Below are 18,361 nucleotides of genomic sequence, written 5' to 3'. Positions count from 1 at the left end.
ATTTTTATTTAGCCTGTCCAGTTTTTACTTATTGTTAGATAATTCAGTCTCAAATTGTACTGAGAGAATGGCACAGGTTGGGAAGAAACAGACAGCACATATGTGAGTAAACTTTATTACTTTTCCAGAAAGTACTTTCAATAAGTTGGTAATGTAGCAACAAACTTAGGCTCATACACCTTTGAAATTTTAAAGTAATCTTCAATGATGTTGATCAGGAAATTCTTTCATGGGTGGGATTACTTCTCCAGTCTCCAGAATTGTATCACCCTAGAGAAACAAAGGTGCATTAGTGATAAATCTTGTCAGCAGAGGCAACAGTTCCCCTTCGAGCTCATCTGGAAAACCTAGCTCAGTTCTGGCATTCACATTTAAAAGTGACATAGGTAAAATAGAAGCTGTCTAAAGATAAGAAACCAGTATCCAAAATCTTAAGGAATAAGGAACAAACAGGGGAAGCTTTACTCAAACCAAACGACCACAAAGGACATGAAAGTTGTCTTTACAAAGTGACAGAAGGATGATCTTTATTTGCTTGGCCCCAAGAAACAGGAGAAGCCCTAGAAAGAAGTTATAGGGAAATAGCTTCACTTCAATACAAGGTGGTATGTATCCCCAGCAACTAAATATGGTGGGCAGCCACCAGTTTACTCTTTGGCTCAGAAGAGATATTAGAGACAGACCTGCAAACTTTGCCTAGGCAGCTGGTCCAGATGTCTCTCCAACTTTCCAAACCTAAATACAGTGGGTGTGGCAGAACAGGAAGGGACTTAAAGCTAGAACCAAGTAGTGTGAATCCTGGAACCCTCCAATGACAAGCTGCATAATTTCAGGCAAAGTACTTAGCTTTCATTTCAGCTCTCTGTTTAAGATAGCAGATTCCGTAAGCCTGACAGTGCATGAATTGGCTGAGAAGGGCAGAATCATCCCATCACCACCTGCCGTTCCCTGTGCTGGTTGCTCAGGACTACAAACTTGTATTAGTGTAAACCAGTATGCATTTTGGGGAAAACCTGTTGGCACAGCTAGCTTTACCCTGACACAGAAATTAATAACCTGAACTGGTATGAATGCTGCTGTAATAAAAATTGAGCTACATGGCACTGGCTTAGCAGTCTGGCTTCAAGACACTGGCGCTGGAGGCTAAGAGATGGAAACAAGAGGCACTATCAGTTAGAAGTACCAATAACTTAGAGGTTCTAGGAGAAGTACCCGGAAAAAAGTTATAGTGTGGGTTTAACTACTACATTAATGGCTGCCTTAGGAATGTACTTTAAGAAACGTAAGCCCAGGTAAGAAGTGGCTGATTTGAGAAGAAAAATAAAAATAAGAATCTAAACATTCAGGACCATGCAATATTAGAAAATCAGATGGATTGTTTCTGAATCTCTAAAGAGTAAGAGCTAATACTGAAGATTCTGAGAAGCCCATAAAGCTCAGTAAACACAGGGACCCAGCACCATGCAAAGATCAGACTGAGGCGGAGGTAGCGCCTGAGACAGAGTGTGTCTCAGTGGCCTCCACGTAGCTGCCGCTGAGTGGAGAGGCAGCGGGGTGAGGACATGACATGAAAGGACTTGGTAACTGTGTACAAACCACAGACTGGCAGGTAGGACCGACTGTAAGCACAAAGGTTAGATGCCTACCAAGTTTTTCTTTCCATGCCTGCCAAATGTGAGAACTAGATGGTCCAAGAAACCGAACGTACAGAAGCAAAAGCCTGTGATGGTTTTCTCTGGCCCTCAACCTTCTGTCAACAGGAGGTAGACTTTAAAGGCTGTATAACCCTAAGAAGGGCATATTTCCCAGTCCTCATTTTAGATGTGGTCTAGATTGATAAAGGAAAAGAATGGATGTGCCCCCGCAGCACGCCACCCCCCCCAGGAGTCAGGAAGAACAATGAACAAAGGTGTTTCCTCCAGAAGCAAAATCGGTCCCATTCAAGTAACCTTCTACACACAGGCTGGTCAAACACTGGTTAAGGCCCTAAGTCCTTAACCCACATGAAACGGCACCCAATGAAAAACTATTGGGACCTTCAATTCACTTTAGGACTACAAAGGTCACACAAGTTTTACAGCCAGGGTGAAAAGAATGTGCCCATGTCCCAGGTTCAACTCCAATTGCTACATCACACTATTTCCTTTTTTTTAAAGACTACGCAATAGGTACTTAAACTTTCAGCAAGAAGAATTTTAGTCTAATGATCATTTGGGAAGGGAGAGAGAAATATAGGCAAAAGAAAAAACATGTTTTAAGACTTACTGGAAATATTCTGGGCTTCTTTTCAACGATGGTATATGGTTTTGTCTGCAATAAAAGTAATTCTCTGTTAATTATGGTTTTAGAGTTTTTTCTAAAATAAATCGATCATATCTCAAATTTTTACTAAGCTCCAGGCTCATACACTCAATTATTTACTCAAGATCTACTTGATCAAACAGGCATTGCAAACTTAACCAGGCCCAACACTTAACATCCTTCAGCCCCAAACTATTCCCTATCTCTGCGACAGCACTTTCATTCTCCTAATTATAAAGGCCAAAAACCCTGACTTCTTGGCAGATCCCGCTGACTCCACCTTGAGGATTTATCCTGAATCTAAGTGCTTCTCACCGCTTCTAATATACTACTACCCTTGTCCAAGCCGCTACCATTTTTTCACCTACTGGTCTCTTGGCTTCCACATGTGCCCTCCTACAGTCTATTCTCCACACTGCAGAAAGAGTAGAGTAATTCTTTTTTTCTTTTTTTTTTAATATTTATTTATTTGGCTGCACTGGGTCTTAGTTGCAGCATGCAGGATCTTTAGTTGTGGCATGCGGGCTCTTAGCTGCAGCATATGGGATCTAGCTCCCTGACCAAGGATGGAACCTAGGCCTTCTGCATTGGGAGCTCAGAGTCCTAACCACTGGACCACCACAGAAGTTCCTACAGTGATTAAGATGCATCACTCCTCTGCTCAAAGTTTTATAATTAAGAAAAAATAAAAAAGCCAAAGTCCTTGGCCAACTCTCTGATCTCATACTACCTCCCCCAACCCCACCGCCTGCATTGTAGTCGCAGTGGCTCCTCTGTGTTAGTACAATCTGTAAGGCCTGCTTGTGCCTCAGAACCCTCCCACTTCATGATTCCTCTGCCTGAAATGCTTTTCTCCATATCCTCAGTTCATTTACGTTTTTCAAAGAGCATTTCCTCAAAGAGCTTAATTAGAATAGCAGCCCCTCTCATCCTCTAGTCTTTTACCCTTCAGTTTTTCTTCTAGTCTTAACCACCTTCTGTAACATTATCTTACAACGTTTGCTTATCTATTCACCGCCAGTCTCCAAGACTAGAACAAACATTTCCTAAAGACAGGGACTTAATCAGCCTTGTTCAGTGCTGTATCTCTACAGTGTTTAGATCAGTGCCTTGTACACAGGAGGTGCTACATAAATGTACTTACTAAGCACACACATCTGCACAAGATACCACACCAAAAAATTTAAAAGATTATTTGCATGATGTAAGACTCAGGCAAATTGGAACCAAAAGCAGGAGAGAACATAAAACAATGTGAGGACACTCAAATGTCGCTAAAAACTGCAGCCAGAGGCAAGAAGATACTGAAATATCTTCAGAGAATGTTCAATTTAATGCAGCATAAAGGTATTAGCTAAAGAGAACTGGCTATAACAGTACTGAGGATGCAGGTCTACCCAAATCAAGAGAAAGAGTAAGGTAAAGGAGAGGCCTGCGGACATCTACTGACACAAAACCTTTAATTATGTCCATCTGTCCAGGAAAAATCATCTAGAAGTATGAATTTCTCAGATAAGCCACCATATTAATGGCTCAAATTGTTAACCCAGCAACTGCAGGTGGTTAAATCTTTTTCTTTGAGGAGATAAGTGCTTTTTCAATCCTATAAATATTCAGTTAAATATAACTATGACAAGGTAAATTAAGTCAAGGTATAAACAGGTGAATGTCAAATTTAATAAGGATTCTAGTTAAAATGCATTTAGGTATGTGAATTTTAAATTTAAAAAGATTTTCCTTTTCAGGGTCATTAATGTGTCCTGTAAAATTCAGCAGTCCCCAACATTTTTGGCACCAGGGGCCAGTTTCCTGGAAGATAATTTTTCCATGGGGATGAGGGGGTGAGTGGTTTCAGGATGATTCAAGCATATTACATTTACTGTCACATTATTTCTATTATTATTACATCAGCTCCACCTCAGGTCATTAGGCATTAGAACCTGGAGGTTGGAAACCCTGCTATAAATACTTAAAAATAAAACTGAATATATAAAATATATAAATGCAGTTTAAAACATTTAAGAGAATTTGATGATATTTGTAAGAGGAAATTTGTTTTATGGAAATTCAATTTGAATTATCCAAAGATAATAAGAACAAAGAAAAGAGACTGTTCATATTTTACTAGATGTATATCTAGTTAACAAAATTTTTAAACAATTTAAAAAATCAAGAAAAGTTTTTAAATTTGAAACTAAGAAACTGCATATTAATTTATATTTTGGGTAATTGGAACAGTTACTTCTGCACATAAAAACCACTCTTAGATGTTAAAAAAAAATTTCACAGACAGTAACATTTTTTCTTCTCTAGGGTCCAGCATGTTAAGACACTGAAAAAAATAAGAGGTATAATAATACAAGGCTATCCTGATAGCTCAGTCAGTAAAGAATCTGCCTGCAGTGCAGAAGACCCAGGTTTGATTCCTGGGTTGAGAAGATCCCCTAGAGAAGGAAATGGCAACCCACCCCAGTAATCTTGCCTGGAGATTCCCATGGACAGAGGAGCCTGGCAGGCTGCAGTCCATAGTGTTGCAAGAGTGGGACACACCTTAGTAACTAAACCACCACCATCATGATATAAAGCGGGCTGTGGACGTGTAGGTGAACATGAATATAAAACTTTGTTTAAGCTCGTCAATGACAGAAACGTAAACTACACTCTGACCTTAGCCATACACTGTTAGCCCCCTTTAAATGGCCGAAGAAAGATTTTCTGTTGGTTTATACAATGAAACACTAACCCCCAATTCTTCACTAACCCCCAACTACTGGCCTCCACTAATCTCATGTCTCTACCATGTAAGACAGGCCATGTCCACTCAGACTTCCTCAGAAACTGACAGGGCAGCACGTGCTCCTAAGCAAATTTACTTCCTCCCCATCACCAGAAAGCCTTCCTTTACAAAGTCCTACTTAAAACCTTCGTTGTGGAGGAAGAAATTTTCCTCTACCTTTCTAGGCTCTTCTGGTTGGTCTAAGAATTAAGTTGACATGAGACAGATTAATAGGAGAAAAGCAAACAAAATTCAGTAACATCTATACATGGGAGAGACCCAGGAGAACCAAGTAACTCCCAAAATGAGTTAAATACCATCTTAGGCTAAAAACAAAAGAAGACGCTGGGAGTAAGTGTTTGAGACTTCGCTGAAGAGGAAGGCAATTCACATGGAGACAGAAGAGCAAAATTTTGGGAAACAAATGTCTGCTGGACCATGAGAGACGATGGGACACAGTAGGGAATTTCAGTAGCCTTTGCTAGGCTCCTTCCTGCCTACCACATTTAGAGTTCATATTATGGTTATCTGTGGTGATAGTTCCCTTCCTGGAACAAGTCTTCTAATCTACATTATTTTAAGAAGTTAGTGAAAGTGTTAGTTGCTCAGTCTTGACCAATTCTTGTGACCTGATAGATTAGCCCGCCAGGCTCCTCTGTCCACGGAATTTCTCCAGACAAGAATACTGGAGTGGGTAGCCATTCCCTTCTCCAGGGGATTCTCCAGGGGATGGTCCTGACCCAGGGACTGAACCCGGGTCTCTTCACCGGCAGATTCTTCACCATCTGAGCCACCAGGGAAGCTGTATCTCTTGTCTTGTCTAACACTGTCCAACAGAAACATAATGGGAGTGGCTTATGTCATTTTAATCTGCATACCAAAGAGACATTGTGGAGTGGCAAATTTTGCTTCCCTGAACTTTCAAGGCTAAAAATTTTAGAGTAAAAATGATTGTGAAATTTTATTTCATCCCCACCTTGAGTTATTTCTTTAAAAAGTATCTTCTGGCTCACTACTTTTTCATTCCTGTTATCTCTGCCCTGATCAGATTCTCATCAACTAACATCTAGTAAACTGCAACAGCCTCTGCTGATTTGCCTGACATCAGTACTTTCCTCCCTCCAACTCACCCTACAGTTCTATGTTTTTATGTTTTCCTAAATAGATGAGTTCAGTTCAGTTGCTCAGTTGTGTCCGACTCTTTGTGACCCCATGGACTGCAGCATGCCAGGCTTCCCTGTCCATCACCAACTCTCGGAGCTTGCTCAAACTCCTGTCCATTGAGTTGGTGATGCCATCCAACCATCTCATCCTCTGTTATCCTCTTCTCCTCCTGTCTTCAATCTTTCCCAGCATCAGGGTCTTTTACAATGAATCAGTTCTTTGCATAAGGTGGCCAAAGTACTGGAGCTTCAGCATTAGTCCTTCCAATGAATATTTAGGACTGATTTCCTTTATGATTGATTGGTTGGATCTCCTTGCAGTCCAAGGGACTCTCAAGAGTCTTCTCCCAACACCACAGTTCAGACGCATCAATTCTTCAGTGCTCAGCTTTCTTTATAGTCCAACTCTCACATCCATACATGACTACTGGAAAAACCATAGCTTTGACTAGACGGACCTTTGTTGGCAAAGCAATGTCTCTGCTTTTTAATACGCTGTCTAGGTTGGTCATAGCTTTTCTTCCAAGGAGCATCTTTGACTGCAGTGCTGCAGTCAAAATCTGCAGTGATTTTTGAGCCCAAGAAAATAAAGTCTGTCACTGTTTCCAAAATAGATCAAGCCCCCTACACACAAACCTTCAAGTCACAAACTTTCAAAGATGCAAATGTGTCTGCATGCCCAATCATGTAAGGCCTGAGTTAAATTGCAGCTTGCCCTCCATCTCCTATTGCTGACAATTCTTCAACACTATCATCTTCCACCCCCTCTCCCTTCTCCAGTTAGTAACTCTTCTTACTCATTCACCTGATGCCAGCCCCTGTAAGTCAGGTGTTGTACTGTACTCCTGTACTTTTTAAGGTACTATTGTTGTTCACTGTCACTTTTATGTACTATTTTTGTGAAAAATACTATAAACCTATTACAGTACAGTACTTCATAGACCATTGTGTTAGTTGGGTACCTAGGCTAACTTGGTTGGACTTAAAAAAAACAAACAAACTGGATTTACTGAATCTGCTCTCAAAATGGAATCCATTCATATGTAGGAGACTTACTGTCTATCACCTTATCAACTCACTTTCCTATTTAAAAATGGAAAGCTTCTCGCTGCCTGCCACATAGAGTTCAACATGAATATAACCAACCTCCTGTCATCACCACCACCACACTCCAGTATAAATAACCTCCTCACGTCATTCAGGTTGTGACACCTTACTCTGGCTTGCCAACCCCATCACTGCCCCAAACCACACTTCTCCCTGATGTCCTCCTCCCCATGCTTAGGTTCCAACGTCCTACCCCAGGTTGCTGCCGCAGCAGCTCTCCAAACAGGTATACACATCAACCCTCCACCCCCCATCCATTCAGGACCTAACACTCATCACTGTGTACAAGAATATCCTCCTCACTCTTTGGGTTATAAAACTCCAGGCTGGGCAGGCAACTATCACCACTCTCCTTCCATTCCACTCCCTGAAATGTACTCCTTCCTCACCATGCCTGGGATCTAACACCCTACACCAAGGTAGGCTGTGCTAAGTCGCTTCAGTCGGGTCCGACTCTTTGTGGCCCTATGGACTGTAGCCCACGCCAGGCTCCTCTGTCCATGAGATTCTCCAGGCAAGGATACTGGAGTGGGCTGCCATGTCCTCCTCCAGGGAATCTTTCTAACCCATGGATCAAACCCGTGTCTCATGTCTCCAGCATTAGCAGGCAGGTTCTTTACCACTAGTGCCACCTGGAGAGCCCCCACCAAAGTATCCTGAGCCTTTAAAATAAGGCAACAGGCTGAGTTCAATCATCACATGTAGATCTTCTGGACACACTGAATTCTAAAGAAAGTAAGTTGTGAAAAACCAGATAGAACAAAGGAAAAAGAAATGTCAAAGACAACCTTTATCCATTTTGAATTCTATCTTATATCAGATCTGTGCTTAATAAAAAAGAAGCAGAAATTCTGTTCTCCTTTCCAGACTCAGGGCTTCCTTGGTGGCTCAGAGGGTTAAAGTATCTGCCTGCAATGCGGGAGACCTGGGTTCAATCCCTGGGTTGGGAAGAACCCCTGGAGAAGGAAATGGCAACCCACTCCAGTATTCTTGCCTGGAAAACCCCATGGATGGAGAAGTCTAGTGGGCTACAGTCCATGGGGTTGCAAAGAGTCGGACACAACTGAGCGACTTCACAACTTCACTTTCCGGACTCAGGACCCCGAGTTTGTACCAGTATTATTAGATCAACTACATTCCTGATCATTTAAACATCATTTCTATGAGGAAATATGATTCAAGTTGTAACCAACTGATATAAAGATTAAATTTTCTGGGACATTCCTGGTGGTTCAGTGTTAAAGGCATCGGTCTGCCAGTGCAGGAGACATGGATTCGATCCCTGATCCGGGAAGATCCTACATGCTTCGGGGATGCCTGTGCATCACAAATACTGAAGCATGCCCGCCCTCGAGGCTGTGCTCTGCAACAAGAGAAGCTACTGCAATGAGAAGCCTGCGTGCTGCAACTAGAAAAAGCCCCCGCTCACCACAACTAGAGAAAAGCTGGTGCAGCAATGAAGACCCAGCACAGCCAAAAAGAATAAATAAATAAAATTATTTTTAAAAATTAACTTTCTGAAAAACCATGCATTAGTTAAGTTTTATTAAACCTTCTACTGAAAAGGATTCAAAGTAATTCAAGATCAGTTATAAGTGGCAGATTATTTCGACTAAGTAGAGGAGGGTAAGGCAAATTGACAGAGGAGATAATTTTGTGCAATATCAACAATATATTCTGGGATATCCCTGGTGGTCCAGTAGTTAAGAATTCGCCTGTCAATACCAAGGACACAAGTTCCACCCCTGGTCAAGGAAGATCCCACATGCCATGGGGCAACTTAGCCTATGTGCCACAACTACTGAGCCCACTGCCCTAGAGCCTGTGCTCCGCAAAAAGAGAAGCCACCACAATAAGAAGCCAGTGCACTGCAATGGAGAGCAGCCCCCACTCGCTAAAACTAGAGAAAGCCTGCCCACAGCAACAAAGACCCAGCACAGTCAAATATACTTAAATAAATAAATATTTTTAAAAATAAATAAATTCAGAAAAACACATACTTAAAGCATACTTACAGTCACATGATACTTGAGATAATAATGAATAATCCAGACAGGAATAAGTACATGAGTAAAAGCAAAGATACTGTGTCGGTATGTCTTATAGATCTGGGGGAGAAAAAAAATACATGAAATAAATAGATTTCTCACTTTTTTTTTGCCAAACTACAGTAATATATGCATAGATATATGCCTTTAAAAAGACTTCTAAAAATATCCTTAATATAAGTTTATGATAAAATATGGAATTAAAAAATGAAAGGATAAGTTTAATTGATTTAACCAGAGTAATCAAAACTACAGAATTTTCAGGTAAAGTCATTTCCCTGATTTATCAACTTCAGATACGCACAATCAACACCATTTGTACCATTCCAGGTTTAGGGTGGACAACCTTGAGTACACTAATGCTGGAAAAAGCATGTTTTAACCTACTGGGATAAGGGTGTCCCAAGCTCACTTTGAGGTGCCTTTACACACGGCTGTTTTTAAAAAGAAAGGCAAAAGACAGCTAAAAATGGAGTTTTTCCATGGCAGCCAATTTCAATGAAAGAGACCTATTCTTTCAGGGAACGGATAATCTAGATTAAAAGTACTATAACAGATATGATTATGGAAGAAAACGTTAACTCTAAGTAAGGTAAGACAGATTTCAACAAACGATTATTTCCATAAATCACTAGCTGTCAACTTTCAGTGGCTGCCAGTGAGTGATATCAGAGATACAAAGTGGGAGAGGGGAGGAGAGTTGAATTTTACCACCATAAATTAGTATTGAAGACACTCTTTGAAAAATTTGCACCAGACTTTGCAGCACAGTAAGAAAGTAGATACACATGGATTTCAAAGTGAACTCCTTCATTACTAGCCCTGTGACCATCAGTAAATCACTGAATTTGTGTAGGTCTCTGTTTCCACATACTTACAATGAGGATGAGAAACAGTTTCTACATTACAATAGTAAAAAATTAAACTTTTAACACACATGAAAGCACCAGGCACAAAGTAAGCACCCACGTATTACTTATTACCACTATTATTAGCCAAAGTTCCAAGGAATTCTGAGATACAGTATTCACCACCCATAACGGATGTGATTTAACAACGGCTTCAAGAAAATGTGAAGAGACACTGAAAATAAAGATAGCACTTGAATGATTTTCTGCAGAGTAAAGTTCAGGAATGACATTCTTCAACAAAAGAATGTGCTAAATGTACATAGTGGTGGCTAAGGAAGTTCAGTAGCTCAGTTGTGTCCGACTCTTTGAAACCCCATGGACTGCAGCACACCAGGCCTCCCTGTCCATCACCAACTCCCTGAATTTACTCAAACTCATGTTCATTGAGTCGGTGATGCCATCCAACCACCTCATCCTCTGTTGTTCCCTTCTCCTCCTGCCTTCAGTCTTTCCCAGCATCAGGGTCTTTTCAAATGAGTCAGCTCTTTGCATCAGGTGGCCAAAGTATTGGAGTTTCAGCTTCAGCATCAGTCCTTCCAATAAACACTCAGGACTGATCTCTTTTAGGATGAACTGGTTGGATCTCCATGCAGTCCAAGGGACTCTCAAGAGTCTTCTCCAACACCACAGTTCAAAAGCATCAATTCTTCGGCACTCAGCTTTCTTTATAGTCCAACTCTCACATCCATATATCACTACCAGAAAAACCATAGCCTTGACTAGATGGGCCTTTGTTGGCAAAGTAATGTCTGCTTTTTAATATGCTGTCTAGGTTGGTCATAACTTTCCTGCAAGGAGTAAGCGTCTTTTAATTTCATGGCTGCAGTCACCATCTGCAGTGATTTTCGAGCCCAAAAAATACAGTCTGCCACTGTTTCCACTGTCTCCCCATCTATTTGCCACGAAGTGATGGGACCGGATGACAGGATCTTAGTTTTATGAATGTTGAGCTTTAAGCCAACTTTTTCACTCTTGTCTTTCACTTTCATCAAGAGGCTCTTTAGTTCCTCTTCACTTTCTGTCATAAGGGTGGTGTCATCTGCATATCTGAGGTTATTGATATTTCTCCCAGCAATCTTGATTCCAGCTTGTGCTTCATCCAGTCCAGTGTTTCTCATGATGTACTCTGCATAGAAGTTAAATAAGTAGGGTGACAATATACAGCCTTGATGTACTCCTTTTCCTATTTGGAACCAGTCTGTTGTTCTATGTCCAGTTCTAACTGTTGCTTCCTGACCTGCATACAGATTTCTCAAGAGGCAGGTCAGGTGGTCTGGTATTCCCATCTCTTTCAGAATTTTACACAGTTTATTGTGATCCTCACAGTCAAAGACTTTGGCATAGTCAAGAAAGCAGATGTTTTTCTGGAACTCACTTGAACTTTTTCGATGATCCAGTGGATATTGGCAATTTGATCTCTGGTTCCTCTGCCTTTTCTAAAACCAGTTTGAACATCTGAAAGGTCACAGTTCATGTACTGTTGAAGCCTGGCTTGGAGAATTTTGAGCATTACTTTACTAGTATGTGAAATGAGTGCAATTGTGCAGTAGTTTGAGCATTCTTTGGCATTGCCTTTCTTAGGGACTGGAAAGAAAACTGACATTTTCCAGTTCTGTGGCCACTGCTGAGTTTTCCAAATTTGCTGGCATACTGAGTGCAGCACTTTCACAGCATCATCTTTTAGGACTTGAAATAGCTCAACTGGAATTCCATCACCTCCGCTAGCTTTGTTCATAGTGATGCTTTCTAAGGCCCATGTGACTTCACATTCCAGGATGTCTGGCTCTAGGTGAGTGATCATACCATTCTGATCACCTGGGTCGTGAAGATCCCTTTTGTACAGTTCCTCTGTGTATTCTTGCCACCTCTTCTAAATATCTTCTGTTTCTGTTAGATCCATAGTATTTTCGTCCTTTATTGAGCCCATCTTTGCATGAAATGTTCCCTTGGTATCTCTAATTTTCTTGAAGAGATCTCTAGTCTTTCCCATTCTATTTTTTCCCTCTATTTCTTTGCACTGACCATTGAGGAAGGCTTTCTTATCTCTCCTTGCTATTCTTTGGAACTCTGCATTCAAATGGGTATATCTTTCCTTTTCTCCTTTGCTTTTCACTTCTCTTCTTTTCACAGCTATCAACAGCATATCAATAGGACCTCTTACAGTAATTAACATGAAGCTACATTACCAGCTAGAGGCTTATCCTGCTTTTGGGTCAAATGTAGTGTTAGTTGGTCTGTGTAATCTCAACCTCAAAAATCACACAAGTGTCCTTGGATACTAAAATCATTGGATTTTAACTCTAGTGAATCCTTGGCCATCCTTCTGAGGAAAGATTTCCGCAGTCAAAAAAAAGCCCAACCTGTAGCGTCCTGTATAATCTAGGCAAAGATTCGCCTCCTTCTCATCACACCTGAGAGCCAAAGGGCAGGACAATCCCAAAGCCATACAACTCCGAACTCCTGACATCCACCGCATGACCCTTGGGACCAGACGGAGTCCCAGACAAGCCTAAGTCTCGACTGAACCTGACTCTCCCTTGGGGAACTTCCGGGCGCAGAGCGAGTCGGTCCTTACTGCCGCTATACCGAGCAGGTTGTCTCAGTAGCCAGTAGGGGTGGGGTTGGGGAGGGCGGTCACTCACCACGTTCTTCCAGAGAGCTCCGTCTTGCAAAAATTTATTCCAGAATCGCTCCACAGGCGACACCCTCTGCGGAGGCAGCACCGGTTCCCGGGGGCTCAGCTCCTGATCTTTCAGCCATCGCCTTCTCAGCTCTCGCAGCTGCTGCAGCCGCAGTTTCTCGTCGGGCGTATACCCCGACATGTCGCTGCGGATACCAAGGCAGCAGGACTCGGCGCGCACCCGAACCAAGGTCTTGTCACTTACGCGCGCTCCCGCTCTGCAAAGCGACCTTGCGAGGACGCCTGGGAGCGGCGCGCCGTTATAACGTCACTCTGTTCCTGCCCCCGAGCGACTCCAACCTGTGCATAGTGGCTGGGCATGCGCAAAGCCTTGCGCACCTCGCCGACTTTACTGTTCCAAATTACCAGAAGCGGCGGGGGCGGGGCCCAGAAGCGACGGGGGCGGGGCCCAGCTGGGCGGGGCGGCGGGCGCTTAGTTCCCTGAAGACTATGGGAGGCCGGAGAACTAGAGGTTATGATGAAGAAGAAGTGGCGTGCTGGATATTGAAAAAATGAGAATATGTGACTCAGTGAATGTGACGTCCAAGTGTAAAACTCTCTAGTTGCTCTCCCACCTTAGAATTCCTCTTCCCGTGACCTACAGAGCCTGTGGAGACACGTTGTCTTCTGTCAGTGACTGGAAAAGTGACCCCGAGCAGCTGTCTCAGTCTGTCCCTTCATCTGTTCCTGTTACTGTTTAGTTGCCAAATCGTGCCTGACTCTTTTGCGACCCCTTGGACTGTAGGCGGCCAGGCTCCTCTGTCCGTGGGATTTCCCAGGCAAGAATACTGGAGTGAGTTGCCATACCCTTCTCATGGGGAATCTTCCTGACCCAGGGGTCCGCATTGCAGGCGGGTTCTTTACCGCTCAGCTCCTGCGGGAAGCCCTTCATCTGTACTGTAGAAGTAAAAAGAATCTCAATATATAGCAGAGTTGTACACATTCACCCTTTGATCCGGTATTCTCATTTCTAGAATTCTATCCTAAAGATATAGTAGTGAAAGTACGTGCAAGATTGTTCACTGCAGCACCATATATAATAAAATATGGAAATCCTCAACAAATGGCTAGTTGAATAAATTGTAAAATAACGCAATGAAGTGAAGTGCTTGAAAACATATATTGTTCAGTGAAGAAAAACTACATTGAGAGAAGTGTACATAGTACCTTTTATCCAAAAAAGGGAGGACAGTAGTAATATATATAAATTTGCCTATGAAACAGCCTAGAGACTATGGCCAACGCAGTAACCATGAATATCTCTAGCTCCTAGATTGTGATCTCTAAATACTGTCTTCCATTAAAAGGAACCAAGGCTCCTTAGAGTAGTTGATCTCAAAACATTTTGTTCCATAAATCTCTTTAAATTCTTAAAATTGTGAGGGGGCCCCAAAGAGTTTGTTGATGTGGGTTATATCTATTGATGTTTAGTGCATTAGAAATTAAAACATGTAAAAATAACAAAATATCTGTTAAGAAAAACTACTTAGAAGAGTGCCATTGTAAATTTCTCTAATGCCTGGCTTAATAAATGATAGCAGAATTCTTATAGCTGCTTCTACATTCAATCATAATATCATACATCATGTAACCTTGGGAAGCTCTGTATATATTTGTGAGACAAAGAGAGTATAAAAGAGCAAATAGCATCTTAGTATTTTTGTGAAAATAATTGTGACCACACAAACCCCATGATAGGATCACAGGGACTCCCAGAGTCTCCCCAATAACACTTTGAAAACCATCACTTTGGAGAAATAGCTAATTTCAGGTTCGGGTTGGAAATGTAAAATAAGGCTGGAACATCTTATCTTAGCCGAAGGCAGGGAGGTTTTTAAAGACCAACAGGGTCATGTCAAAATGATTGAGGAGACAACTTGAATAGACTTACACTGGTCAAAGATGGAATGATTTGAGCACCAATAAGTATAGTGACTTCAATGGAATGAAAAATATCAGGTACATTTACATACATGATTTAAGAAATGATTTGTGGTTTTAAAAAAAATCGATTTTTCCCCCACTATAATTAAAAAAAAAACCTTATTGGTCACTTTTTGATGGTGTTAGGGAAAGTGAAAGTGAAGTCGCTCAGTCGTGTAAGACTCTTTGTGACCCCAGTCCATGGGGTGTTAGGGAACCAACTCCTTATTTTGAAAACTAATAAGCAAAGGAAAAATCAAGCATTTTTTGGCCTCTTTATATAAATCATAAATTAACAAAATAGTTGATAAGGAGAAATTTATTCAAAAAATCATAAAAACCTAATAAAAGAAGAATAGATGGCATAGTTAGAATATTACTATTTTGCAAACATTAGTTTGTTAATTAATCAATGCCCAGATGAAGATGTTGACATCCTTGACAGAGAGCAACTGCGCCTCCTGGTGGAAGACTACCTCACTGCCTGTGAACAAGCCTTGCTAAACAAAAAACTGAAGCTGAATCTGATCAAGTTTCTAGATCTAACCACTCATTTACAGGAAACATAGGAATAATATCAGAATGATATTAATACAATAAGAAAAATCTAACTTGTAGAAACTTCAGACAAGTAGCACAGATTCTTTAAAAAGACTATCTGGAGGTGAGAGAGAAAACCTATACATTAAGAGAAACAACAATAAGAAAACAAACAACCCAATTTAAAAACTGGCCAAAGATCTTGGAAGACACCTCGCCAAAGAAGATATACAGATGGAAAGTAAGCATACGAAAAGATGCTCCACATCATATGTCATCAGGGAAACGCAAATTAATGCCACTACACACCCACTAGAAGTGCCAAAATTTGGAACACTGACAACACGAAATGCTGTGGAGGAGGGATGTGAAGTAACAGGAACTCTCATCCATTGCTGGTAGGAATGCAAAATGGCATCACCACTCTGGAAGACTGGAGGTTTCTTAATGAAATGAAACTTTCTCTTACCTTAAAATCCTACAATTTTGTTCCTTGGTATTTACCAAAGGAGTCAGAAACTTACATCCACACAAAAACCTGCTCACAAATGTTTACAGTAGCTTTATTTATACTTGCCTAAACTTGGAAGCAACCAAGATGTCCTTCAGTAGGTGAATGTTTAAATAAACTGTGGTACATCCAGACACGGCTTCCCTGGTGGCTCAGATGATAAAGAATCTGCCTGCAATGTGGGAGACCTGGGGTTCAATTTCTGAGCTGGGAATATCTCCAGGGAGATTTTCCTGGAGAAGGGAATGGCAACCAACTCCAGTATTATTGCCTGGAGGATTCCATGAACTGAGGAATCTGGTGGGCTACAGTCCATGGGGTCACAAAGAGTCAGATACAACTGAGCAAATTAAGTGTGCAATAGCATTATATCTTAAAAAGCCAAAAAAAAAAAAAAAAGGAAATATGTTAGCTTTAAAATACTTTATTAGGCTTCCCTGGTAGCTCAGCTGCTAAAGAATCCACTTGCAATGCAGGAGACCCCGGTCTAATTCCTAGGTCAGGAAGATCCCCTGGAGAAGGGATAGGCTACCCACTCTGGTGTTCTTGGGCTTCCCTGGTGACTCAGAAGGTAAAGAATCCACTTGCAATGCAGGAGACCTGGGTTGGGAAGATCCTCTGGAGGAGGGCATGGCAACCCATTCTAGTATACTTGCCTGGAGAATCCCCATGGACAGAGGAGCCTGCCAGGCTACAGTCCATGGGATCGCCAAGAGTCGGACACGACTGAGCAACGAAGCACAGTACAGCACATCCAGAAAAGGGCATATTATTCCGTCCCAAAAAGAACTGAGCTATCAAGCCGATGAAAATACATGGAGGAATCTTACTGGCATACAGCTAAGTGAAAGGAGCCAAACTGAGAAAGTTACATGCTGTGTGATTCCAACTACATGATGTTCTCCGAAAGACAAAACTATGGAGACAATAAAAGATGAGTGGCTGCTGGAGGGGGTTGGGGGAGACTAACAGGCAGAGCACAGAGGATTTTAGGGGAGTAAAAATATTCTGTATGATACTATTATAATGATGGATGTATTATCAAACATTTGTCCAAACCCACTGAGCTCACACCACCAAGGGTAAACACCATGGACTTTGTGTGATGTGATGTATCCGTGTAGGTCCCATGTAGGTTCATCATCGGTTTAAAATAAAAGCACTATTCTGGTGAGAGATGTTGATAATGGGGGAGGCTACACATGTGTGAGAACAGGGCATATACCTCTCACTTCTCTCTCAATTTTATTGTAAACCTAAAACCTGTCTAAATATTTTTTCAAAAGAGAGACAGTGAGGGAAATTTGAACACTTTCTCAATCTTTTATGATAATAAGAAATTACTTTTCATTCTATATGTTATGATTTTGTGGTTATATTTAAAATATATATATATATTTTTAAATATATATTATTCTTATCTTTTAAATATAACCTCTAAACTACTTATGAATGAAAGGACAGTAGCCTGCCAGGCTCCTCTGTCCATGGGATCCTCCAAGCAAGAATCCTGGAGCAGGTTGCCATCCTCTCCTCCAGGGGATCTTCCAGACCCAGGGATCAGACTCATGTCTCTTCTGTCCTGCATTGGTAGGTGGATTCTTTACCACTAGTGCCCCTGGAAAATCTGCAATTTACTTCTAAATAATGAAAAATTAGTAATGAGTTGGTAATGTTTGAAGCTGACTAATAGGTAAATGGTGGTTAATTATACTCCTCTCATATACTATTTTGTATATGAAATATTTTAAAAGATTTATGCCTTGAAGTAGGAAGCAAATTGTGTCTTTTAAGCTCTTATTAACCCTCATTCTGTCTTATAACAGCTTAGGTGAGAGCTCTCATCTCTATTATGAGATACAATCATTTGATAGTCAAATTTGGGTAAGTCCCTGAGTGTTTAATTACCCCCAGAGGGGTTGTGCAAGGCATTTGATAGCCCAAGTAAGTGTTTTCCTTGTGAGTCAAGACAGGGCTTCCCTGATGATTCAGTGGTAAGGAATCCACCTGCCAAGCAGGAGCTGCAGGAGATTCGGGTTCAATCCCTGGTTCAGGAAGATCACCTGGAAAATAAAATGGCAACCCACTCCAGTATTCTTGCCTGGGAAATCCCTTGGACAGAGGACTCTGGCGGGCTACAGTCCAGTCCATGGGGTCACAAAAGATTTGGATACAACTTAGCAACTAAACAACCAACCAAGAATTAAAGACATCTAGTAGTTTCTTGTGGAAAAGGCAATGGCAACCCACTCCAGTACTCTTGCCTGGAAAACCTCATGGACGGAGGAGCCTGGTGGGCTGCAGTCCATGGGGTCGCTAGGAGTCGGACACGACTGAGCGATTTCACTTCCACTTTTCACTTTCATGCATTGGAGAAGGAAATGACAACCCACACCAGTAT

General features: G+C 41.5%; 1 protein-coding gene across 1 annotated transcript; it reads right to left on the bottom strand.

Moving 5' to 3' along the window:
• Nucleotides 1-99: 99 nt before the first annotated feature.
• NDUFB6 (NADH:ubiquinone oxidoreductase subunit B6) lies at nucleotides 100-13,253 on the bottom strand. The gene is made up of 4 exons (XM_065908434.1): nucleotides 12,949-13,253; nucleotides 9,363-9,455; nucleotides 2,266-2,310; nucleotides 100-270 (listed from the first exon to the last, which is right to left on the bottom strand). Exons 1-4 carry the CDS (start codon nucleotides 13,126-13,128, stop codon nucleotides 202-204), a joined length of 387 nt encoding a protein of 128 aa, XP_065764506.1. The 5' UTR covers nucleotides 13,129-13,253; the 3' UTR covers nucleotides 100-201.
• Between the last annotated feature and the right edge of the window lie 5,108 nt (nucleotides 13,254-18,361).

This window comes from Muntiacus reevesi, chromosome 17 (genome assembly GCF_963930625.1).
Source record: "Muntiacus reevesi chromosome 17, mMunRee1.1, whole genome shotgun sequence".
NCBI classification, from domain to species: domain Eukaryota; kingdom Metazoa; phylum Chordata; class Mammalia; order Artiodactyla; family Cervidae; genus Muntiacus; species Muntiacus reevesi.
The sequence above is the reverse complement of the archived record's forward strand: the minus strand, read 5'-3'. Positions and strand labels throughout refer to the sequence as shown.